This window comes from Schistocerca americana, chromosome 1 (assembly GCF_021461395.2).
Source record: "Schistocerca americana isolate TAMUIC-IGC-003095 chromosome 1, iqSchAmer2.1, whole genome shotgun sequence".
Lineage (NCBI taxonomy): Eukaryota > Metazoa > Arthropoda > Insecta > Orthoptera > Acrididae > Schistocerca > Schistocerca americana.
Window position 1 is genome coordinate 464,614,279 of NC_060119.1, and position 25,668 is coordinate 464,639,946.

At 44.1% G+C, this 25,668-nt stretch overlaps 1 protein-coding gene across 2 annotated transcripts in view; it reads right to left on the minus strand.

Moving 5' to 3' along the window:
* LOC124603448 (transmembrane protein 65) overlaps positions 1 to 25,668 on the minus strand; it is a 524,529-nt gene that overhangs the window by 19,185 nt on the left and 479,676 nt on the right. For both annotated transcript variants that reach the window (XM_047136397.1, XM_047136396.1), the window contains one exon: positions 6,692 to 6,895. In XM_047136397.1, coding sequence (XP_046992353.1) covers positions 6,692 to 6,895 — 204 coding nt within the window. The remainder of the gene's footprint in view (positions 1 to 6,691; positions 6,896 to 25,668) is intronic.

The window sequence follows — 25,668 nt, forward strand, 5'->3', positions numbered from 1 at the left end:
ATCCTCAGGAAAAGTGAAAAAGGGATACATGATCTTTCTGCTGAAGATCTTTCAGCTGAATGGAAAGAACAGTCTAATGAGTAGAAAATATGGACAGAGAGTAAATCGAAGAAAGACAGAAGTAATGAGAAGTAGCAGAAATGAAAACAGCGAGAAACTTACATCAGGATCGATGGTCACGAAGTAGGTGAAGTTAAGAAATTCTACTACCTAGGCAGCAAAACAACCAATGATGGACGGAGCGAGAAGGACATCAAAAGAAGACTAGCATTAAGAAAAATGGCATTTTTGGCCAAGAGAAGTCTACTAGAATCAAGCATTGACCTTAATTTGAGAAAGATATTTCTGAGAAAGTACGTTTGGGGCACAGCATTGTACGACAGTGAAACATGGACTGTGGGAAAACCGGAAAAGAAGTGAATCGAAGCATTTGAGGTGTGGTGCTACAGACGAATGTTTAAAATTAGGTAGACTGATAAGGTAAGGAATGAGGAAGTTCTGCGTAGAATCGGAGAGAAAAGGAATTTGTGGAAAACACTGACAACAAGAAGGGACAGAACGATAGGACACCTGTTAAGACATCAGAGAAAAATTTCCATGGTACTAGAGGGAGACGGAGATTGGAATACATGCAGCAAATGTCGTAATTGAGGATGTGACTGACTGGCTAGTACGCTCTACCATCCCATGAAAAACCATGCTAAGGTGCAACACTACAGTTTACCGGCTTGCTAGTGTGCTGCACCACACTGTGCGAAACCATGTTCAGATACAGCGCTAGGTCTACTGTCCATTTCATGCGCTGTACCATCTGTACCGAAAGGGTGAGTATCATGAAGGGCAGTCCCTCCCTGATATAGACATGTGTGTGTGTGTGTGTGTGTGTGTGTGTGTGTGTGTGTGTGTGTTTGTGTGTGTGAGTGTGTGGTTCACTTGTTCAGTATATATACATCTCGGTAATTCATCATGTCTGCTTGTTCTGCTCTAAAGTGCCTAGCAGCCTTCAGCATCTTCGTAGAAGGAGAAGTCCAACTGACAAATACTTTCAAATATGTGTGGTGGTTTTAGTAGATATCTACAAGGAAAATTTCCATCTCTGTCAGGGCTGAGAAACCATGTCTCCTACATAGGGATAACAATGTGATGGCTGTAGGAATACTAGATAAAAACAGCCAAAAAGCATGAAGAACAGTGCAGCACTGAACTTAAGTAGTCCTGACAGACGTTTGGAGATTAAGTTATATTCACTTAATTCCATTGCTTCACTGGATTATTGGGTACTTTTTTTTCTTCTTCTTAAAGGAGTTTTCATGCAGTATATGACATGGAAGACTCTAATTTTAATGGAACATTTGTTAATGGTGGGAGGGAGTACCACACACACCTTCATAGTCCGTAAATAGTACTGACTGATTTTTGGAAACTATGTGACATTATTCTCCAAATAATCGTTTTTTTTGTGTGATTTGCATTCAGCATTTATTGCATGCACAACTTGTTGGAGTAGGTATACCATCTTGCAACAAACTTTGTTGATCTTAGAATGATTGAGTGACCAAAATCATGAACAGCACATCACCATCTCAATGCACCCACTATCCTAAGCAAAACACCACCATACTGCGGCACGTATCACTTCCTGCAGACCAACTGTATTCATGACACTTTGTTCCTTTAGAAATAGGTCGTGTGAGGACTCCGCAGCTATTAATTTTAACGTAGCGACAACAAGCACAATGAGTTTTGATGCACTAATACTGCTGTTGTCCAAGTTTGGAATGCTCAGACACAACCTGTCGTACTTACCTGTCAACTGCCGATCGATGTATAAAAGGTGATTATTTACAAACTTTCAAAACGCTGTAGAAACAACACAACTGGTCAGAATGACGTCAAATTGCAACGGAATATTATCGGAGAAGGGGAAAAACGTATGGCAGAAGAAAAAAACTAGTGTGAAAATTAATTAGTAAATGGCCCTGTATGTGTCAGAATACGTAAATGAAAACAACTGTCATGCGCACGACCCATTGAAGTTGGTATAAACACATCTGGTACACAGTTTTACCTTCTTTCGCGTCTGCGACGTTCGCCATGACTGTCTCAATCCAGGATCGCTCTCTGCTAAAGCTTTATTACAAGAATGATGACTGTTCACATGTCACTCTGCAGAAGTTCCGGACACTGAATGGCTTGAAAAAGTGCGTTGGTCCGATGACTGCCGTGGGTCTGAAGAAAATTATTCGGAAATTCGAAAGGACGGGTTCTTTTGGTGTGCAATCTGGTAGAGGGAGGAAACGAATTGATTCGAAGTAAATGGGAACAGTGGGCACAGCAACGCAGGGGGAGGCGAGAGGTGGCGTGCAAACTTCGAGTGCACGGATAACTGCCCGAACACTGGACATACCCGTTAGCATGGTGCATAAAATCTTACGGAACATTCTTCTTTGCTATCCATTCAAAATTATCCATATGCACGAGTTTCTTTCTGTTGACCTGCCAGCAAAAGAAACCTTGCTCGCATGGAAGTGGAAAATGATTGGCCATGGAAGATTTTGTGGACAGACGAATTCCACTTCCATCTGACAAGATGTGTCAGTACACACAATTGTCGAATATGGGCCACGGGAATCCACACACAAATCAACCAGTATCACTTCATTCTGAAAAGGTCACTGTGAGGTACGGGTTTATGGCATCATTTATTGTAGGGCCATATTTTTTCGAAGAGACAGGTGCTTCTGGTCCTGTTACCTATACCGTCACTGGTAAGCGCTATGAGTGTCTTTTGCGCAACCACGTCGTTCCAGCTCTCCAACAGCGTTGATGTGTGGATGGGATCATTTTTATGCAAGATGACGTACCTCCGCACATTGCAAATGTAGTTAAGCAGCTGCTTGAGCGTCATTTCGGAAATCCTAGAATTATCAGCGCCCATTTCCCAACAGCCTGCCGGTCCCGATCACCTGATCTGAATCCGTGTGACTTGGGGCTGTTGGACTACCTGAAAGATGTTGGCAAGCCACTGTGGCCGAGCGGTTCTAGGCGCTTCAGTCTTAAACCGCGCTGCTGCTACGGTCGCAGGTTCGAATCCTGCCTCGGGCATGGTTGTGTGTCACGTTCTTAGGTTAGTTTGGTTTAAGTAGTTCTAAGTCTAGGGGACTAATGACCTCAGATATTAAGTCCCATACCGCTTAGAGCCATTTTTCAAAAATATGTTGCGTTCAGTGTTCCGACTGAAAATTTAGCTGCATTGAAGGCACGCATTGCGCAACGCATTCTGAAAATCACCCCGCAAACACTTCGATCAGTTGTGGAACATTCTGTTTCTTGACTTCAACGTTTTGCAGAAAACGGTGGACAGCATATTGAACATGTTTTACGCGAATCACAAGGAAATAAATAATCCCATTTGATTCTGATTGATGCTTTTTATCCGGGTTTTGGCCTCAGCGATGTGATATGACCTTGGCTGCGGCGGGGCGGGTTGATCATCTGCGGTTTTCTTTTCTTTTCTTTTTTTTTACCATATCGTATAGTTGCCTACCTCGATAGGATTCCTGCCGATATCCGTTCACTCTGTGGTAGCAGATACGTGCTAGGCAGTGTAAAGCAGCGTCGATGAAACCACCACCTAATACCTACCACACAGAGGCCGCGTAACTCCAGTCGAAAGTCAGTTCCTGAATGTTCATGATTAAAAAATTGGGGATCTTCAGTCTACTTCAGTCATTTGTCATTTGTAGTCGGCCACTATTACACTACTGGCCATTAAAATAGCTACATCACGAAGATGACGTGCTACAGACGCGAAATTTAACCGACAGGAAGAAGATGCTGCGATGTGCAAATGATTAGCTTTTCAGAGCATTCACACAAGACTGACGCCGGTGGCGACACCTGCAACGTGCTGACACGAGGAAAGTTTCCAACCGATTTCGCATACACAAACAGCAGTTGGCCGGCGTTGCCTGATGAAACGTTGTTGTGATGCCTCGTGTAAGGAGGAGAAATGCGTACCATCACGTTTCCGACTTTGATAAAGGTCGGATTGTAGCCTATCGCGATTGCGGTTTATCATGTCGCGACATTGCTGTTCGCCTTGGTCGTCAGGAGGGTAATACGGAACGCCGTGCTGGATCCCAAAGGCCTCGTATCACTAGCAGTCAAGATAACAGACATCTTATCCGCATGGCTGTAACGGATCGTGCAGCCACGTCTCGATCCCTGAGTCAACAGGTGGGAACTTTTACAAGACAACAACCATCTGCACGAACAGTTCGACGACGTTTGCAGCAGCATGAACTATCAGCTCGGAGACCATGGCTGCGGTTACACTTGACGCTGCGTCACAGACAGGAGCGCCTGCGATGGTGTACTCAACGACGAACCTGGATGCACGAATGGCAAAACGTCATTTTTTCGAATGAATCCAGGTTCTGTTTACACCATCATGATGGTCGCATCCGTGTTTGGCGACACCGCGGTGAACGCACATTGGAAGCGTGTATTCGTCATCGCCATATTGGTGTATTACCCGGCGTGATGGTATAAGGTGCCATTGGTTACACGTCTCGGTCACCTCTTGTTCGCATTGACGGCACTTTGCACAGTGGACGTTACATTTCAGATGTGTTACAACCCGTGGCTCTACCTTTCATTCGATCCCTGCGAAACCCTACATTTCAGCAGGATAATGCATGACTGCATGTTGCAGGTCCTGTACGGGCCTTCTGGATACAGAAAATGTTCGACTGTTGCCCTGTCCAGCACATTCTCCAGATGTCTCACCAATTGAAAACGTCTGGTCAATGGTGACTGAGCAACTGGCTCGTCACAATACGCCAGTCACTACTATTGATGAACTGTTGTCAGTGTTGAAGCTGCATGGGCTGCTGTACCTGTACACGCCATCCAAGCTCTGTTTGACCCAATGCCCAGGCGTATCAAGGCCGTTATTGCGGTAAGAGGTGGTTGTTCTGGGTACTGATTTCTCAGGATTTATGCACCCAAATTGCGTGAAATTGTAATCACATGTCAGTTCTAGTATAATATATTTGTCCAATGAATACCCGTTTATCATCTGCATTTCTTCTTGGTGTAGCAATTTTAATGGCCAGTAGTGTAAATTATGATGCTTACAGCGCCATCTATTGCTACATTTTGAAGCTATTTATTTTTCTTCTGCCTTACGTTTTCCCCCTTCTCCGATAACATTCCGTTGCAATTTGACTTCATCCTGACCATGATGTTATTTTTACAGCGGTTTGAAAGTTTAACTTTAATTATAATCACCGTGTATATCAGTTTGCTGCTCAGCTTCCCCCACTATTTGAACGACCCCATCTTCCTACTTCCCTCTACATTTTCAATTTCCACTACAACTTTGAGGTCATTATCAGCTGCTCTCCTATCATTAACATGCATAGTCCCATTTATTATTAAATGATTCGTAATGGTAAACGGCACCATCGATTCGAGAGCTTGGCACTGCATAATCACTGTTCAGTTCCTAGTGCTGTGAAATGTGGGGGAAAAAACCGCAAGTAGCATTTATAAGAAGAGGAACGGCACCAAAAATGGAACAGAAGATTAATATGTAGAAAATCACCCACGCAACCTGTAAGTACACATCAAAATATTATTACATAATAGCAAAAACCAACGACTAGAAATGTTTATAACCTATAGGTACAGTGCCCAAAATGTAAACTAAGTAGTAAAAATATGTACATATTCCAGGCCGCTGAAGATGCCTTGCAGAGAATAAAAGCAAAACGCGTATGGCACTAAAAGTGTGTTTCATTCAGTGGAAGTCAGACGTTACAAAAAGTAAAAAATTGTCAATATACCATAATATTAAACAACTGAGGAAGACAGGACTAGAAAAATTGTCTTAGTATATTGCTACAAACATTACAGTTTCTTTGATAAAAGTGTGCTACTTGATTACAGTGTGCCTCATAGCTATGTCACCGTGCTGGTGTCCAAACGTCAAATCTAAAATTATTGAAAGCAGGCTTCAAATAGTATTACAATGCGTGGAAAGTTATTCACAATAAAGCAAACACAATCTTAAGAATAGAAAATGTACAATATATGGACAAATTACGCATAACAGTGCGAGAAAACAGAGAACCAGAAACTACACAGGAAAGAAAATGTTGTCTACAAAAATTAACACAAAACTTCTCCGTGACTAAATCAGAATGTTACGATTTGTCAAGCAAACTTATGTAGAATCTGCTTTTCTTTATCAGCGACCCAGTACACTTACTTGGAAATCATGCGGTCAGATTAATTTCTATTTCGATTTATCGTTTGGAATAGAGGCAACTTCACAAAAAAAAAATATTTCATCGCTCCAAGAAAAGCAGTTGCCAATGTAAAATCAATCAATAGAAACTATCAGTAAAACTAGCAATTTTTTAAAGAAGCTTTTAAACTGGATGAACCGTATTGGAACAGTCTGTGTATTTAAATCGAAACAGAGATATAGGATGGTAACTGGGCTGATGGTCACAGTTCGTAACCTTGCTTGGTTTACCTCTCAGCTAAACACTGATTACCGTTAATTTGCGGCAGATGACGACCGTGGAGTATAGTCTAGAATAGGGGTTTTAAGCTTACAATTGAGTGTAGCAAACATGAAGGCACCGGGCGCGGTGCCGTAGGAAGGGGTGGTACTCACAATATTGGCTGCCCACCGCGAGGAGGACATGTCCAGCTGAACGGGGGTGAGTTTGGGCGCGCGCACGCCCACCCTGGCGGCGACCCGCTCCACGTACCACGCGGAGCCGATGCCCAGGATGTCGGAGATGGTGTTGCCGAGCGCCGCCGCCGCCATCGTCGAGAGCACCATCATCGTGCCCATCGTCACCTCGATGTAGTCTCCCTGCGCACAAAAACACCACAGCTGCTCTGTAGGGCCACCCCTGGATCGTAAAAGCTAGGCAAACACAAAAACGCTTCAGACCTCATGTTTTGGATTTATAATTACAAGCTTACTGAACAACACCCTCCCCCTCACCACTTAAGGGCACAGTAATCGCATAGAAGAGCTGTAGAGGTGTAAAATGGTATTGTGAGCCTGTGTGTGTGTGTGTGCGTGTGTGTGTGTGTGTGTGTGTGTGTGTGTGTGGCAGAAAATATTAGCTACCATGTTTCGGCGTGCCGGTCACCACATCGTGAATGACGTTGGTAGATTTGTTGGTGTATCAATATGGATGTTAATGTGGACTGATCAACGTATCTACCGTTAACGGTGCCCCACTCGCAGCTGTGTGACACAGAGCGAGAATAGAGGTCATAAAAAGGACCGAAAGCGAATGTCACACCTTGTCAGTAACAATCGGTTACCAACTCGACAGGAGTTGCTGCTGTCAGTGAATGCATTAGCATCTCAACCAGTTTTCGAGCGAACATAGCGAAAGGCGTAGCATGCAGTAGGACACCTCGCAAAAACCCGTTTCTCTCAGCGACACATAAACCTACACGTCTTCAATGGGCCAGGAAACACGGAAACTGGACTTTAGCTGACTGCAGGAGTGCGGAGTGATTCGACAAGTCGAGGCCAAGGGCGTAGAGTTCACCGACGCCCAACGTGGCGTTTAATCCGCTGCATGTGAATGGCGTATTTCTGGCAACAGGTGATTCTGTTGTCAAAATTTTAACCATGGCTGAAGCAGCAGCTGTTAAAAATCTTCAAGTTAAATGATACCAGCCAATGGCAAAATGTATGAACAACCATTCGGCTTAGCCATGGATTTCCCGTTAGCTGGTATCTTGGCTGACATCTTTGTGAATGCTTTAGAACGGAATTTTTTCAAAAATAATCCTGTATTGGGTAGTATGATTTCTTTCTATGCTCGTTACGTTGATGACATACTCATAGTATTTCAAGGGAGTGACCAAGATTTGCAACTAATGTTTCATGTTTTTAATAGTTTTCACGAAAAAATTTCACAACGGAGATATAAAACGATGAGAGAGAACTCAGTTTTCTTTATTTGAAGCTTAAGTTACTCGACAACACAATTATCTTCGTCATTTTTCCTAAAACTACTTTTTCTAATAATATTATCCCAGCAGATTCTTGTCATCCACAAGCTCACAAAATTGCCTTCTTCCACACACCTTCAGAACAGGATTGTTTATAAAAAGAAATCTCTTTAGTAAAATTCATAGCTATTAACAATGGTTACGACCCTATGTTAATTGACCAAACTGTTAGAAAAAAAATCTGTAAAATGTTCAACATTAGGAGATAACAGGGCGATAAAGAGTGAGGGTAATAACTTTATTTCTATTCCATTTTTGGGGAACGCATCATACAAGATAGGAGAGCTCTGCAGAAGCAATACGGTTACAGAGTTGCCTTTACCGTAAACAATAGCTTAAAACAAAGAGTGATTCATACTATTGGGGCATGGGAAGAACTTGGCATTAAATCTGGAGTTTATAAAATTACTTGTAACGACTGTCCCAACTATTGGACTGACAGGTATACACATTAAACCAAGATATAAAGAACACATGCTAGGTAAAAATGGGGAAAACGTGTACAATTCCACGTTTGCTGAACATGTATTGCTCTTACAACATACGCCACGTAAACTGGATGACGCAGAATTGCTACACGAAGAGAGTAAGGGTTACAAACTGGACCTGTAGGAGGAATTAGAAATTTTCAAGCGTCCTCAATGAACAGGTGCAAATTTTTCTTGGATAGTTTCAAACCGCTTCTTGCTCTAACATAATATAGTCTGGGCTGACTAGAGGCTAGTTTTCTTGTTTGTTGATGCTGGTGAGATGCTCCTTTCCTGTCTTGTTGGGATTTTACGTATTTCTGATAATTGTTGTTCGGGGTTTTTGATGTGTATGTGTGGTTTAAACGATTCTGTTATGTTTGTTATTCATGACGACAGACGGTTTAGATATACAACATTTTGTTGTTTTCGCTAGCATGTATCCTATCCTTTAATTTGCGCAAGATTCTCACGCGTAACACAAGTGCCCTCTCTCGTGGGGTATTTTCCTTAGCGTAAGCTTCATCTGCTTGACACTAGGACACAGGCAAATTGGTGTTCAGATTTTCTATTGTATGCGCGTATTTTAAATGGTTGTGATATGTTTTATTTGCTAAGACAGAGTGTTTGAATTAGCACAACCTTTAAAATTTTGATGCGCGTGAGTATGTATCTCGGTGTTTTAATGTGCGCGAGTGTCTCGCGCAGACCAAAAGTGCCTACTTTCGGTGAAATTGTCTGTCCTAGTTCTCCTATACACGCTTCACGCTAGTTCACAGGCAAAGTACTGATAGTATGCCGTGTTCGCATCGACCATCTCTTTATAATTCTGCTGTACAGGTAATGGCGATATTTTAATTGTAACTACTGATGACGCCTTTGGCACGATTGTTTTATGCATCTTCACTGCAGGATGTGATTTTAGTAAGTGACTAAATGATTTGTGCTTGTAATACTTTGGTATTTTTCATGGTTACTTAAAGCTATAAGTGTTTTTTTCCTCTATCTAAGTCACGTTACGAAGTTTTTTGCTAATGAAGGTGTCTTCCTGTTCAGGTGTATTTTTGCTTCTTATGAAGGAATATTCAGATATACCGAAACCGTGGTCAAGGATTTCAATAAATATTTAATCTCCAACTGTTTGGCTGCTACCATTTAACGTGATGATTCTGTTGTATTTTCAAGGTGTTTTTCACACTGTCATTTGGGTCCACCCACTCAGGTCAGCGTGAACATGAATAAAGAAGTTCATTCCACCAATGTAACCAACATTTTCCCCTTATTATACAATGAGGTGACAAAAGTCGGGGGGTACCTCCAGATATCGTGTGGACCTCCTTTCGACCGGTGTAGTGTAGCAAGTCGACGTGCGACGTGGCGTGCACTCAACAAGTCGTTGGAGGCCCCCTGCAGAAATATTGAGCCGTGCTGCCTCTATAGCCGACCGTAACCCCGGAAGTGTCGCCGGTGCAGGATTTTGCGCACGAACTGAGCTCTTAGTTATTCGTATGTCCGATAAATGTTCGATGGGATTCATGTCGGGCAATCTGCGTGTCGACATCATTCGCTCGAACTGTCCTGAATGTTCTTCAAACCAGTCGTGAACAATTGTGGGCCACTGACATGGTGCATTGTCATCCATAAAAATTTCATCGTTGAACGGCTACAAATGGTCCCCATGTAGCGCAACGCAACCATTTCCCGTCAATAAACAGGTCAGTGAACCCAGTCCATTCCGTGTAAACACCACTGTAGAGTCATCACTAGCTTGCACAGTGCCTTATCGCCAACTTATGTCCATGGTTTCGTGGGGTCTGCGCTACATTCGAACCCTACCATCAGCTCTTACCAACTGAAACCGATACTCACCTGACCAGGCCACGACATTCCATTCCAAACAATGTGGTCACGAGCCCAGGAGAGGGGCTGTACATTATGTTGTGCTGTTAGCAAAGGCGCTCGCGTCGGTCGCCTGCTGCCATAGCCCATTAAAGCCAGATATCGAAGCACTATCCTTAGGGATACGTTCGCCGTACATCCCAAATCGATTTCGGCGGTTATTTCACGCAGTGTTGCTTGTCTGTTAGACTGACAACTCTACGTACAGGCCGCTGCTCTCGATCGTTGTCCGTGGTGAGAAATAATCTCTGAAATTTGGTATTCTTGCACACTGTTGACACAGTTGAATTCCCTAACGATTTCCGAACGTCCCATGCTTCTTGTTCTAACTACCATTCCGCGTTCATAGTCTGTTAATTCCCGTCGTGCGGCCATAATCAGGTAGGACACTTTTTCACAAAAATTACGTGAATACAAATGACAGCTCCGCCACAGCTCTGCACTTTTCTACCTTGTGTATGCGATACTACCGCCATTTATATATGCGCATATAGCCATCCCATGACTTTCGTCACGTCAGTGTAGAATTGGCATGGGTGTTACTGTGAGCCTGCACTTGGCAAGTTGCAGATGTGGCAGCGCTCGTGCGTGATGCGGCAGTGTCGTGCTGAAGGAGAGAGTGCTCCTCTGAATTCGAAACTCGAAAACAGCAGGCTGCTTCTCACTCACCGACGTAATTCCGTCATACACCGACATGTTACACACTACAATTAGGTGTCCTCTAACGGAAGAGGGCTGCAAATATGTAGACATGGAGAATAAATATGTAGAATGCTAATAATGTTTGTTTTATTTAAAAAGGATGAACAGTTCGCACACAAACAATTCGGAGACATTACTTTCCAGCGTAATACAGTTTGAACGCTGCGACGTCTGCAAAAACCCGACCCCTTGCGTTCACTGTCATCGATCATCCTCCATACAGTTCCGACTTGGCCGTACACGATTTTCATTTGTTTCCAAAACTCAACATTTCTTCTATTGCATTCGGCTATAGTTCGTCAGATGTGTCTGCTCCGTCAAACCTGTATGCGTGACAGAAAGACATTGCATAATACAAGCATTGCAAAATTGGATTGCTTGTCAAGACAGGCCAAAACGACGATAATAACAATGTCTCTCCCTGTGAGGGAATCACAGAAAGTTTGCGAGAACTAAGGGACGTGGACACGGCAACATTTGCAGATTTGGAACATTCCAGGAAGCATGCACTGAGAACCGAAGTTATTAAGGCGACCGTTCCCGCCAACCGGAAAATCCGGGTTCGAATCCCGATCTGGCAGAAATTTTCATGTGTGACTAATAAATTGTACAGCGACAGTTTGCGAATACATCTCTTCTACTTCATACTGCTGTAAATCGTCTCTGCATGTCTCAAGGACATTGCATAGTACTATACAGACACTGTAAAATACAGACATTGCAAAATTGTGTTGGATCAGACAACAGTTTCAGACTCTGAAGACATACAAAAGCGCGCTCTGTTTGAACTGAACAATGTTACCGAATTGCAATTTTGAAGTTTTGCAGCATAAAACAGAATCCACGCGATTTTGTGGTACATTTCAAGGTCACTGAAATTTGGCTATTAATAACAAATCCATCAATGAAGACGGCCAAATTACTTTCCTTGGTTGTGCGCCCTCACCTTTTGAAGAACGCGATGAGGGCACGAAAATTGAAAAAATTAACAGAAAGTGAGGTGCATCAAATAGAACGTTAACGAACAAGAACTGGAACAATGCTGACGTTTACCAGACTTCGGGGCTATCTGCAGATTTATGACTGGATTGAGGGATTGCTCCGATAACACCGAACACGTCGTTTTCAAAGGGACAAAATTGTGAAATGTATAAGTAGTTCATGGGCACTCCAACGCAATGTTATAGAACCGTTATTGTTCACAACATGTATAAATTATCTTGTGAATGAAGGTGAAAGAAAAGTAAGCCTGTTCGTGGCTGGTGCTATTGCTGATCCCCAAAATAAAAAAAAAAAAATGTAACATATTGTGCATCAATAGGCGGAAAATTATTATAATTCGATTATTCTATTGGCAATGAATTCACAGCAATCAGTCTTTTCATCAGTCTTCAGACTGTCATGCTGCGGCTCTCCGCAAATTCCACCCCTGTGCCAATCTCTTTATTTCACAGAAGCATTCGCTCCAATCTTCCTCAGCTATTTGATGCACATATTCCAGTCTCTGTCCTAAGTTTTTGGCCCTTGTACCTCCCCCATGTATGACGGAAGTTATTCCGTGATGTCCTATCACCGTCCACTTCTTATTGTCAATGTCTTCCAAATATTTCTCTTCTCACCAATTCTGTAGAGAAGCACCACACTTCTTATTTTACCAGTCCACTTAATTTTCGATATCCTTTACAGCACCATGTCTCAAACACTTCGATATTCTTTTTTCCCGTTTTTCCCACAGTCCATCGTTCACTACCATAAAACACTGTGCTCCAAACAAACATTCTCAGAAATTTCTTTGTTAAACTAAGGCCGATATTTCATACTAATAGACATCTTTTCACCAGGAATGCCCTCTTAGTCTATGATAATCTGCTTTTTACATCCTCCCAGCTTCGTTCGTCAAGTATTATTGTGCTTCCAAGGTCATAGAACTCTGTCACTTCGCCAACTTTTTGGTCACCAATTTTGATAATTTTTATCGTTAATTTCACTTGTCCTCATCCGCGTTACTTTTGCCTTTGTCAGTTTACTCTCAATCCATGCTCATTAGCAGCAACACTCGCAAAATAACTGGGCGTATTCGTCAGGAGTGATACAAAGTGAAACGACCGCATAATACTGAGTCAATCCATCAAAGAGGGTATTCACAAAAAACTCACTCGACCGATTGTTGAGCATTGCTCTTCAGTCTCTTACCAGACGGGTTTAAGTGGAGGTAGATCGGCCATTGGGTTAATACAGAAGATTATCCAAAGGTTCGCATAGTAAACGCGAGAGCGTCACGTAGATGCGCGTCGTACTCGAGGTGGCGCTGAGTTTAGCACACTGGACTCGCTTTCGGTAGGACGAAGGTTCAGATCCTTGTCCGGTCATGCAGATTTAGGTTTCCAATGGTTGCACTAAATCGCTCCAGGTAAATACCGGGATAGTTCATTCGAAATTGAACGGCTTTCACAGATGGACACTGCCGATTTCCTTCCCCATACGGGAAAGCCGTCCGAGCTTGAGATCCGTCTCTAATGACCGCATTGTCGGCGGGACGTTCAAGTATAATCTTCCTTGCTCCCTTCCTTCCTTAATGGTTCTGCTACGGCATATCGTACAAGAGAGGCACGGTGCTCCACGGAGAATAACACTTCAAAATTCGAGAGTTACATTTCAAGCAAGAGTCAGCCAACATATTGCTTCCTCCCACGAAAATCATATAACGATAAAATCAGAGAAATCGGAACTCATACAGAGGTTTACTAACTGTCGTTTTTCCCACGCACCATTGACGAATGGGACAAGAAATAAAAGAAAATTTGCTTACAGAGTATCGTCCAAAGGCCTTTCAGAGAGGAAAGAACGTTTACACGTCCAGTGCGCGCGCCTGGCTTGTAGCATCCATTTATTGGTTTCTGGTGTTAAGTGTGATGCAGACAGTTGCCACATGCAACTGTACGTTGGTTCTCGTCAAATGATATGTGCAGAGATAACCGTGACCCTGGGTGTGGCGACAGAGAATCTCGTCGACCCTGAGGTGCGTTTTGTGCAGGCGGAAAACGTTACGCCCTGTGACACTCGCCGCAGACTTGCTACCATTTATGGCGAAAGTGCAATGAATTTGCCGGCCGAAGTGGCCGTGCGGTTAAAGGCGCTGCAGTCTGGAACCGCATGACCGCTACGGTCGCTGGTTCGAATCCTGCCTCGGGCATGGATGTTTGTGATGTCCTTAGGTTAGTTAGATTTAACTAGTTCTAAGTTCTAGGGGACTAATGACCTCAGCAGTTGAGTCCCATAGTGCTCAGAGCCATTTTTTTGCAATGAATGTAGCCAGTGTCCGAAAGTGGTGCATGAGAATGGAAGAACAGATTTTCATGACGGAGAAGAATCAGGGCGACCATCCGTCATCACAGATGAGCTGAAACAAAAGGTGGATCGCATCATTCGAGAGAAACGACGACGCACGGTTAGCGACGTGCATGAACCATGTCAACAAGTGACTCGTTCAGTTGTGCACGGAACTTTTCACTCAGGGCACCAAAAAATCTGTGCACGATGGGTGTCACGCATACTCATGGATAACCAGAAAGCTGCGAGAGTATGTGCTGCATAAGCGTTCTTCGGTCGTTACGACAGGGATGGCAACATAATCACTGGCCATGCTGTTACTACTGCATTTACTGCATATACTGCATATACTAGGCAATCTTGTATTTTAATAACCGTTCAAATTTTGTGTCGAATTGTTTGTGCTCTCTGTAGATTAGTTCAGACATTCTTTGCACAACAGTTGCTATCATGGATAGGGACTGCAACTGCTGTGTTCGGATGCGGGATGAGTTGGCATCCCTTCACTCCCAGCTTCAGGCAGTGTTGGCTTCGGTCACACAGCTTGAGGCTGTTGCCAATGGGCATCACTGTGGGGGTTCGGATGGGGGTTTGTCGGGGACGGCCAGCTCGTCCCACGCATCCCCCGATCGGACTATGGCTGTGGCTGCCCGGGATACTGCCCACATTGAGGATGAATTAGAGTGGGAGGTCGTCTCGAGGTGTGGCAGGGGGCGAAAGGCATTCCAGAGGGCTGAACGGAAGGCCTCTCCAATTTGTCTGACGAACCGGTTTAAGGCTCTGTCTCCGGCTGATACTGATCGTCAGACGGACATGGCTGCTTGTCCTGTTCCAGAGGTTGCCGCTCAGTCTGCAAGATCCGGGCGGTCGCAGAGGGTAGGCTTACTGGTAGTTGGGAGCTTCAATGTCAGGCGCGTAATAGGGCCCCTTAGGGATATGGCAGCAAAAGAGGGGAAGAAAACAAATGTGCAATCCGTGTGCATACCGGGGGGAGTCATTCCAGATGTGGAAAGCGTCCTTCCAGATGCCATGATGGCTACAGGGTGCACCCATCTGCAGGTGGTCGCTCATGTCAGCACCAATGATGTGTGCCGCTATGGATCGGAGGAAATCCTCTCTGGCTTCTGGTAGCTACCTGATTTGGTGAAGACTGCCAGTCTCGCTAGCGGGATGAAAGCAGAGCTCACCATCTGCAGCATCGTCGACAGGACTGACTGCGGACCTTTGGTACAGAGACGAGTGGAGGGTCGGAATCAGAGGCTGAGACCGTTCTGTGACCGTGTGGGCCCTCGACCTGCGCCATAGGGTGGTGGGGTTTCGGATTCTGCTGGATAGGTCAGGAGTCCACTGCACGCAGCAGGCGGCTACACGGGTAGCAGGGGTTGTGTGGCGTGGACTGGGCGGTGTTTTAGGTTAGATGGCCTCGGAAAATTACAGAAAGGGCAACAGCCTCAAAGGGTGTGGGGCAAAGTCAGGACATGCGGGGACCAAGCAGCAATCGGTACTGTAATTGTAAACTGTCGAAGCTGCATTGGTAAAGTACCGGAACTTCAAGCGCTGATAGAAAGCACCAAAGCTGAAATCGTTATAGGTACGGAAAGCTGGCTGAAGCCAGAGATAAATTCTGTCGAAATTTTTACAAAGGCAAAGACGGTGTTTAGAAAGGATAGATTGTATGCAACCGGTGGTGGCGTGTTTGTCGCCGTTAGTAGTAGTTTATCCTGAAGTGAAGTGGATAGTTCCTATGAATTATTATGGGTGGAGGTTACACTCAACAACCGAGCTAGGTTAATAATTGGCTCCTTTTACCGACCTCCCGACTCAGCAGCATTAGTGGCAGAACAACTGAGAGAAAATCTGGAATACATTTCACATAAATTTTCTCAGCATGTTATAGTCTTAGGTGGAGATTTCAATCTACCAGATAAAGACTGGAACACTCAGGTGTTTAGGACGGGTGGTAGGGACAGAGCATCGAGTGACATTATACTGAATGCACTATCCGAAAATTACCTCGAGCAATTAAACAGAGAACCGACTCGCGGAGATAACATCTTGGACCTAATGATAACAAACAGACCCAAACTTTTCGACTCTGTAAGCGCAGAACAGGGAATCAGTGATCATAAGGCCGTTGCAGCATCCCCGAATATGGAAGTAAATAGGAATATAAAAAAAGGGAGAAAGGTTTATGTGTTTAGCAAGAGTAATAGAAGGCAGATTTCAGACTACCTAACAGATCAAAACGAAAATTTCTGTTCCAACAACGACAATGTTAAGTGTTGATGGAAAAAGTTCAAGGCAATCGTAAAATGAGTTCTAGACAGGTACGTGCCGAGTAAAACTGTAAGGGACGAAAAAACCCACCGTGGTTCAACAACAAAGTTAGGAAATTACTGCGAAAGCAAAGAGAGCTTCACTGCAAGTTTAAATGCAGCCAAAACCACTCAGACAAACAGAAGCTAAGCGATGTCAACGTTAGCGTAAGGAGGGCTATGCGTGAAGCGTTCATTGAATTCGAAAGTAAAATTCTATGTACCGACTCGACAGAAAATCCTAGGAAGTTCTGGTCTTACGTTAAATCAGTAAGTGGCTCGAATCAGCATATCCGGACACTCCGGGATGATGATGGCATTGAAACAGAGGATGACACGCGTAAAGCTGAAATACTAAACACCATTTTCCAAAGCTGTTTCACAGAGGAAGACCGCACTGCAGTTCCTTCTCTAAATCCTCGCACAAACGAAAAAATGGCTGACATCGAAATAAGTGTCCAAGAAATAGAAAAGCAACTGGAATCACTCAACAGAGGAAAGTCCACTGGACCTGACGGGATACCTATGCGATTCTACACAGAATACGAGAAAGAACATGCCCCCTTTCTAAGAGCCGTGTACCGCAAGTCTCTAGAGGTACGGAAGGTTCCAAATGATTGGAAAAGAGCACAGGTAGTCCCAGTCTTCAAGAAGGGTCGTCGAGCAGATGCGCAAAACTATAGACCTATATTCTGACGTCGATCTGTTGTAGAATTTTAGAACATGTTTTTTGCCCGCGTATCATGTCGTTTCTGGCAACCCAGAATCTACTCTGTAGGAATCAACATGGATTCCGGAATCAGCGATCGTGTGAGACCCAACTCGCTTTATTTGTTCATGAGACCCAGAAAATATTAGATACAGGCTCCCAGGTAGATGCTATTTTCCTTGACTTCCGGAAGGCGTTCGATACAGTTCCGTACTGTCGCCTGATAAAGTAAGAGCCTACGGAATATCAGACCAGCTGTGTGGCTGGATTGAAGAGTTTTTAGCAAACAGAACACAGCATGTTGTTCTCAATGGAGAGACGTCTACAGACGTTAAAGTAACCTCTGATGTGCCACAGGGGAGTGTTATGGGACCATTGCTTTTCACAATATATATAAATGACCTAGTAGATAGTGTCGGAAGTTCCAAGCGGCTTTTCGCAGATGATGCTGTAGTATACAGAGAAGTTGCAGCATTAGAAAATTGTTGCGAAATGCAGGAAGATCTGCAGCGGATAGGCACTTGGTGCAGGGAGTGGCAACTGACCCTTAACATAGACGAATGTAATGTATTGCGAATACATAGAAAGAAGGATCCTTTATTGTATGATTATCGAATAGGGGAACAAACACTGGTAGCAGTTACTTCTGTAAAATATCTGGGAATATGCGTACGGAACGATTTGAAGTGGAATGATCATATAAAATTAATTGTTGGTAAGGCGGGTGCCATGTTGAGATTCATGGGGAGAGTCCTTAGAAAATGTAGTCCATCAACAAAGGAGGTGGCTTACAAAACACTCGTTCCACCTATATTTGGGTATTTCTCATCAGTGTGGGATCCGTACCAGATCGGGTTGACGAAGGAGATAGAGAAGATACAAAGAAGAGCGGCGCGTTTCGTCACAGGGTTATTTGGTAAGCGTGATAGCGTGACGGAGATGTTTAGCAAACTCTAGTGGCAGACTCTGCAAGAGAGGCGATCTGCATCGCGGTGTAGCTTGCTGTCCAGGTTTCGAGAGGGTGCGTTTCTGGATGAGGTATCGAATATATTGCTTCCCCCTACTTATACCTCACGAATGTAAAATTAGAAAGATTCGAGCGCGCACGGAGGCTTTCAGACAGTCGTTCTTCCCGCGAACCATACGCGACTGGAACAGACAGTAGCACGTAAAGTGCCCTCCGCCACACGCCGTTGGGTGGTTTGCGGAGTATAAAATGTAAATGTAGATGTAGATGTAGTGACTGTTACTTACTATGCAACGTAGGTTTCTCATAAAACCTCCTCAATGAAGCGACAGTTTAAGGAGTGACATCATCCCCAGTCGCCACAGAAACCACGTAAGTTCAAACAAACAGCATTAACTCAAAAAGTGATGGCTTCTGTATTCTGGGACAGTGAAGGGGTGCTACCCGTCGACTTCATGCCCCGCAACACAGCAGTCAATAGTGAAGCATACTCTATCCTTGAACGTCTACATCGGCTATCCAGAACCGCCGAAGAGGCAAGGTCTCTCATGGACTTGTTCTGCTCCCCGGTAGGTACAAATGTTGCTGCTTACTGCCCGGTTGATACAAGCCCCGCTGCGAGAGAACATCCAGTGGAACATCTTCGAGCATGCTTCCTATGGTCCTTGCTGGTAAACGCATCGCACGTGGTGATGACCTGAAGTATGCTGTCGTGACTGGATGAATAGCCAGGCGGGCACGTGATGAGAAGACGTACGACAGGTGCCTTGATGTCAAAGGCATGCGGAAACGTAGATAAACTATGTGTCAAAAAGCGGATGATCAGTCTCTGTAGCATTATTAAAGAATTTATTTAAAGAATTTACTTTTCGGATGGCCCTCGCACGCGTAGATTTTAGGGCCTAGGAACTTTAAGCTGGGAAGTTAGAATAAGAAAATAAATTAACAGAACGAAATTTGGATGCAGCAACTCAGAATGAAAGAATTCACATGAGAATATTACAACGGAAAAGAATAAATTTGAAAAGTGTAACAAAAATGTGCAATATTTACACAGAAATAGTGATGGCAGCAATTAGTGTTCCTATTTTAGAAATAAAATTTTTAATTTTATAGTCGTGGGCTTTCAAAACTCTTTTCTCAACCGTTAAAATTAGGCCACTCATCGGTTGCTCATGCACTTTTAGCATAGGCCTTAATACGAATGAGTCCGCTTCAGTGCCCGTAGACAGGCGAGTGCACAGGTCACGAAGCGGCCTGAACAGGGTTACTCTCCATCGATCCAGCAACTGGCCTCTCCCAGGGTCGCGTAAAAAGGGGTGTGGTGGGCGCCGGTCGGTCCGGAAATGCTATCGTGCCATCAGCCGGCGCAAATCACGCACCGAAACGCCGTGCCGCCACACATACGCCACCGTGAGCAGCCCGACGCGAGAAATCGTCAATCGATAACAGAGTCCCCTGATAGAAAACTGCTCAGTGCAGCTGTGCAAATTTCACATCACGAAACGCATTATGCTCCGTAAATGTTTGAAATGGAAGGGCGGAATGGTAAAACAAGCGGGACGGTAGCGATGGCGAGACACATAGTCACATCAACAAACGGATATCACAAACTCCGTATTAACGCCGCAGATTCGTTAGTAAGTTGAAATTCAGCGATTGTAGTTCTGTGATTTCCACAGGCGTCGTCTCTACCGTGCAGTAACACGCAATGTAGCACTGTTTACGTCATCATAGGACCTAGTGCAGCAGTTCTGCATCTTTGCTGGCGTATCTCCAAGAGCTAGGCCGGGCACCTACAGGTATGCTGCGACTCTCCGACGGTTGATGGCTTTATAGCACCACTGTCCATATTTACCACTTCTTATTCTATGTCCTCTCAAATCGAAGATCCCATATAGTGATTAGAAATTCTTTCTATGCCTCGTTTTCAGGAATATTTTAATTTGCACAAAACTGAAAATCAGAATTGTGCAGTAAGTAGGAAACTGCAAAATATACCTAAAACCTGGAATCACGCTTTATGTAAACTGTGAGATGCTTCAGAATGCGGCACAGAAATGGAGGTCATTAGCATAACACTTCTAACAACTACATACATTTCCTGCCCCCCCCCCCCCCCCCCCACACACACATATACATGAGACCTTACTACAAATTTCCAGTTTACACACACACACACACACACACACACACACACACACACACACACAAAGGGTATCATACAGTGATCAGCTGTCAGAAGCACGAACATCACTAAAGACTTGGATACATACAAATGAACAAACCCTTTAGGCAAATATTTACAAACGATCAACGGATGTGAAATTTATCAAGGAACGACCTAAGATACCGCAAATAGAAGATAGAAGGAATCAGGCTTACTACGAGCTCAACACTTATAGAAATAAAATATGCTGAGCCTGTACCGTTTAAGCAACTTACAAACTGCACAAATATATGCCACTACGAAGGAAATAATATGTATCGAGGATTCTAATCGCTTCGTAGACGAACGAGAGATGTAAACTGAGCGATGTACTCTGAAAGCAACTAACAGCGGTCAAAGGATTTCCAAGTACACTTGCATGGAAAAACAGAGAGCTTATCGATCGCATAGGGTTAAGGACCTCCCATGGACCATGGACCTTGCCGTTGGTGGGGAGGCTTGCGTGCCTCAGCGATACAGATAGCCGTACCGTAGGTGCAACCACAACGGAGGGGTAGCTGCTGAGAGATCAGACGCAAGTTCGATTTCTGAAGAGAGGCAGCAGCCTTTTCAGTAGTTGCAGGGACAACGGTCTGGATGATTGACTCAGCTGGCCTTGTAACATCAGGCAAAACGGCCTTGCTGCGCTGGCATTGCGAACCGCTGAAAGCAAGGGGAATCGACAGCCCTAATTTTTCCCGAGGGTATGGAGATCTAATGCATGGTTAATGATGATGGCATCCTCTTGGGTAAAATTTTCCGGAGTTAAAATAGTCGCCCGTAACGATCTCCGGTTCGGGACTGCTCACGAGGATGTCGTCATCAGGAAAAACAAAAGTGGCGTTCTACGGATCGGAGCGTCGAATGCTAGATACTTAAACGGGCAGCTCGGTTAAAATTAAATTTTCGGGTCCCTTATCTGTCTGAATAATTTCTTTTATCTCATCATATAATTCTTCAATCTCTTGAGCTTCACCGGGGATTGTTGGCTGTAAACTTGTGCTACTATGGTGTGTGTGTGGGTGTCGTATCTACCTTGCCATGCTGTTCATAGCAGCTTACGCGCATTCATATTTGCTTGCTCGTTATTAAATCTACTCCTATTTCAAAAATGGTTCAAATGGCTCTGAGAACTATGGGACTTAACTGCTGTGGTCATCAGTCCCCTAGAACGTAGAACTACTTAAATCTAACTAACCTAAGGACATCCCACACATCCATGCCCGAGGCAGGATTCGAACCTGCGACCGTAGCGGTCACGCGGCTCCAGACTGTAGCGCCTAGAATCGCACGGCCACTTCGGCCGGCTACTAACTTATCCTTGAAGATCAAGTATTTCTCTACAAGGTAAATCTCCATCTGAGGAGAATGGGACTTCGCTGCAGAAAAATGTGATTTATCATACTGCTGATAACACTGACACAATAGAACTACTCTCCGGTTTCTTAACTCCTTCCTCTTTAAACTAGGTGAACGCGTATGTCTCCATTTCCGTCAAGATGTTCACTCTTTTCATCTGTCAGGCACGCTCGAAAGCTAGTGGGGTGCATTGCAGGTTTGTTGATTCCAGACATATTACGACTAGCCGATACCTTAGGCCATTCTATTTATTCCCTTTTCCCAGAATGGGAATTAATCACATTCTTGATGTTCTTTCTATGTGTCTTCTTCGCTCCAACCACCTCATGTGTGATGCACTGTTGGTAGCATGGCTTCGACAACCAGTACAAGTACAGGTATAGCATAAACAAATTGAATATCCTGTTATGCAACACCAGTTTTGGAGATTGTTCCACGACAATCTGTAGCGTGCTGACACTTGTCTCACTTTTTTTATCTATGGACGTGATGTTCTGGCAGCTAGGGTATTCGGCTTCGACCGTGGAGGTCCCGGGTTCAACCCCAGGAGGCTCTCACCTACCTCCTTCTAGCCTGGTCACAGGCCACATGCTTTGCCTTATTATTATTAGACCATCTATCGAAGTTTTTGATTTGCAACTGCAAATATTTTTCCATAAAGGCACTAATCGCCTTGTCTCACAGTGGATTAATAAACATTCACTTTCTCTTCTTCCATTTGTCTCGTTTGCATTTGACTACACCTTCTATTTACGGTACCAGAGGTGTATTACAAAGAATTGTTGTTCCTAATAAGATTAGTATCTTGAAAGTGACTGACGAGCTTAATATACTGCTAGCCAGCAAACTACCAGTAGAAAAACAAAAAAACGAAATTTTACTTGTTGTAGGAACGCAAAATGATTAACTTTGTAGCTGGTTTGGCCTACCCAGAGTGTGAATATGGTATGCACAGCTGACACTTCTAGTAACAACAATGGCCCGAAAGCGAACTGAGCTTGGATGACAGCTACGAATACGCCATTCTGTGCTGCTTCGACTCAGTCGGAGTTCATCAGTCATAGTGGCTGACGGGTGGTAGGATGCCACTGTCCCTGCAACGCACGACCAGATGTTTCCAGTGGTGAGATGTGTGGAGAACGTGAAGCACCATCTCTACCGAGGCAGGTTAGGTCAGCACGGACAACAGGCGGAACGCCTCGGAGAGAGGGCACAGTTACCGGCTTAACAAGCAGAAAAGACGTAATTGTGTTCCTCGTGACACCCAACACCATGCTGCCACGTGTTACACCCGTATGGCGAAGACGAATATAATCTTGTAACGTTCATTCGCCTGGGTTTGCCCAATCACGGATACGTAATACTGTATGTACAAAGGTACTCGTCTGAAAAGACGACTTGGTGCCACTAAGGTGCGGTCAAAGTTGTCTTTGCGAACAACTCTGTCGGTGCTACACTCCCTGCTGGCGTGTCACGAGCAGACGCAACGATGGACCTCTTACCGACAGTATGCGGCGTTCCGCACATCGTCACACTGTTCATGTGGGTACCTGTCTTGCTACAAAGAAGCACATTTCCTCACACAAGGTATGTGACGTGAATGTACGATCGCGCATGGCCAAGCGATCAATGTATCTGGTACTAACTGCGTGGGACCGTTATGATCCCCTGTGGCATTCATGGCCTCCTGAAGCCATCGATTCAATATTCGTACGGCAGTCGTGGGATCCCGACCAACGCGTACAGCAGTAAAGCAGAATGGTAAACCCCAGTCTCGACAGATCACCATTACGTCGCTGTCGAGTTTCAGCATGTGTTCGTAGACGTTTGTCCTTCTTGCACGAAGTGTAACACGAGCTTATCACAGATATTCAACATTCAACTGTGGTTTCTGAACGATAAACCGTCCCATGATCTTTCTAAATTTACAGGGCGATCCATATAAATCTGAACGACTTCAATAGGTTATAATTTCTCTCCGAATGCTCGTAGAAACGGAAAACATGTTCTAATGATCTCAGTTATTCTAGGAGAATCAGAAGTACCTCCAGTCGTTGGCAAGCTGATTAATTATTGTTTCTGCTCGTGAGGTCCTTTGTGCCGTATAACGCCGCGCTTGCTCGGCTCACGTTAGTTCATTCTTAGCCTCGTCGACCGCGGTTTGTGAAGTCTGTAAGTGTATAGTCTGAGTCTCGTGACAATAGCGAGCAAATTAATGGTTCATTCGCAGTTTTTATCTCGTAGAAACATGCAGTACTCACTCCGAGAGCGGATTTATATTGCGAAAATATATTGGATGAAATTTGATTACAACACAACGGGCATTATGGATAGAATTATACGTGCGCGATGTCACAACAAAGGCAACAATTTTATAGATTGTAAGGAACCTGGAGATAACTGGTGTACTAAACAGTGACAGCAGTAAAAATTGACCATCAATGAGCGCCAAGATTGTTGATAAGGCTCCATGACGCTTGCAGAACTTTCCAAGGAAATCATTCCATCAATTGAGCTAGGAGACAAGTATTTCATATGGCGCATATCAGAGACTTAAAAAGAAGTCGGCATTGCGACGATACAGAGTCGTGAGAAAAGAATGCATTACTGTCGATGGTTTCGGGGGTGTTTCTTATTCAACTTCCAGACATTCTCTGAGTTATGGTTCCATCTGTCAGGTTACATAAAAAAAACATAGCAACAGATGAAAACCCCCGTATATCCACGAAACACACTGCACCATAAAAAGGCTGAAGTGCGGTGCAGGATGTCAGTTTCCAGGATTGTAGGCCCCATTTCCTTTGGTACGATCTAGACACTACAGTTTATACGGGTACCCTTAATACATTTGTGGAGCAACTGGATGATGTTGAATTTACAGAACGTTAGTTTCTACAAGATGGAGCAACGCGTCACACACCTTCCATGCTGTATGTAGCCAGTTTCTTTTGTGACCGAATTATCCGGGGGGTTATTTTAAAGGCAGAGTGTACAAGAATAAACCACGGACAAACGTGGAAATCCATGAGGCCATTACACACGAAATAAGCAACATTGGCGCGAACACACTTCACAGAACGTCATGGAATATGGTGAAACGAGTACAGTTGTGCTTCGATTCTGGTGGAGAGCACTTACAACATTTGCTATGAGGACTTTGTATTTATGTAAGTCATCTCTCAATTGTGCATTATCATGTCCAAAATTGTAAATGTGTCCTACTGTTGATTTAGATGTTATATCTCATTAAAGTAGTTCAGATTTATATGGCTCGCACCGTGGATGGCTTTACTCCTCCCGACCTTCATGCTAATTTGGCATTTGTCGCATGTCGTCTTCGTGATGCTGCAATTTTAATAAGTGTAAGTCTAGAGGAAACAATGCCAAACGAAAGACGTACTGCACGAACTGTACAAAAAATTAATGATAGAGTTGTTATTTGCAAGCCACTTGCCACCCAGGTGGATGTAACAAAAGGTTTTCTCTTGTGGACTAAATACAAAGCCTGATGTATCGGCCGTTTCGATTGTGATATTTAGTCAAATCATTTTATTTTACACTGCACACATACAACCGGGACAGTGTTGTCAGTTATGAAGCATGGTGGGTGTTCGGTAATGGTTTGGGGGAGTCCTATAAATTACACAGGT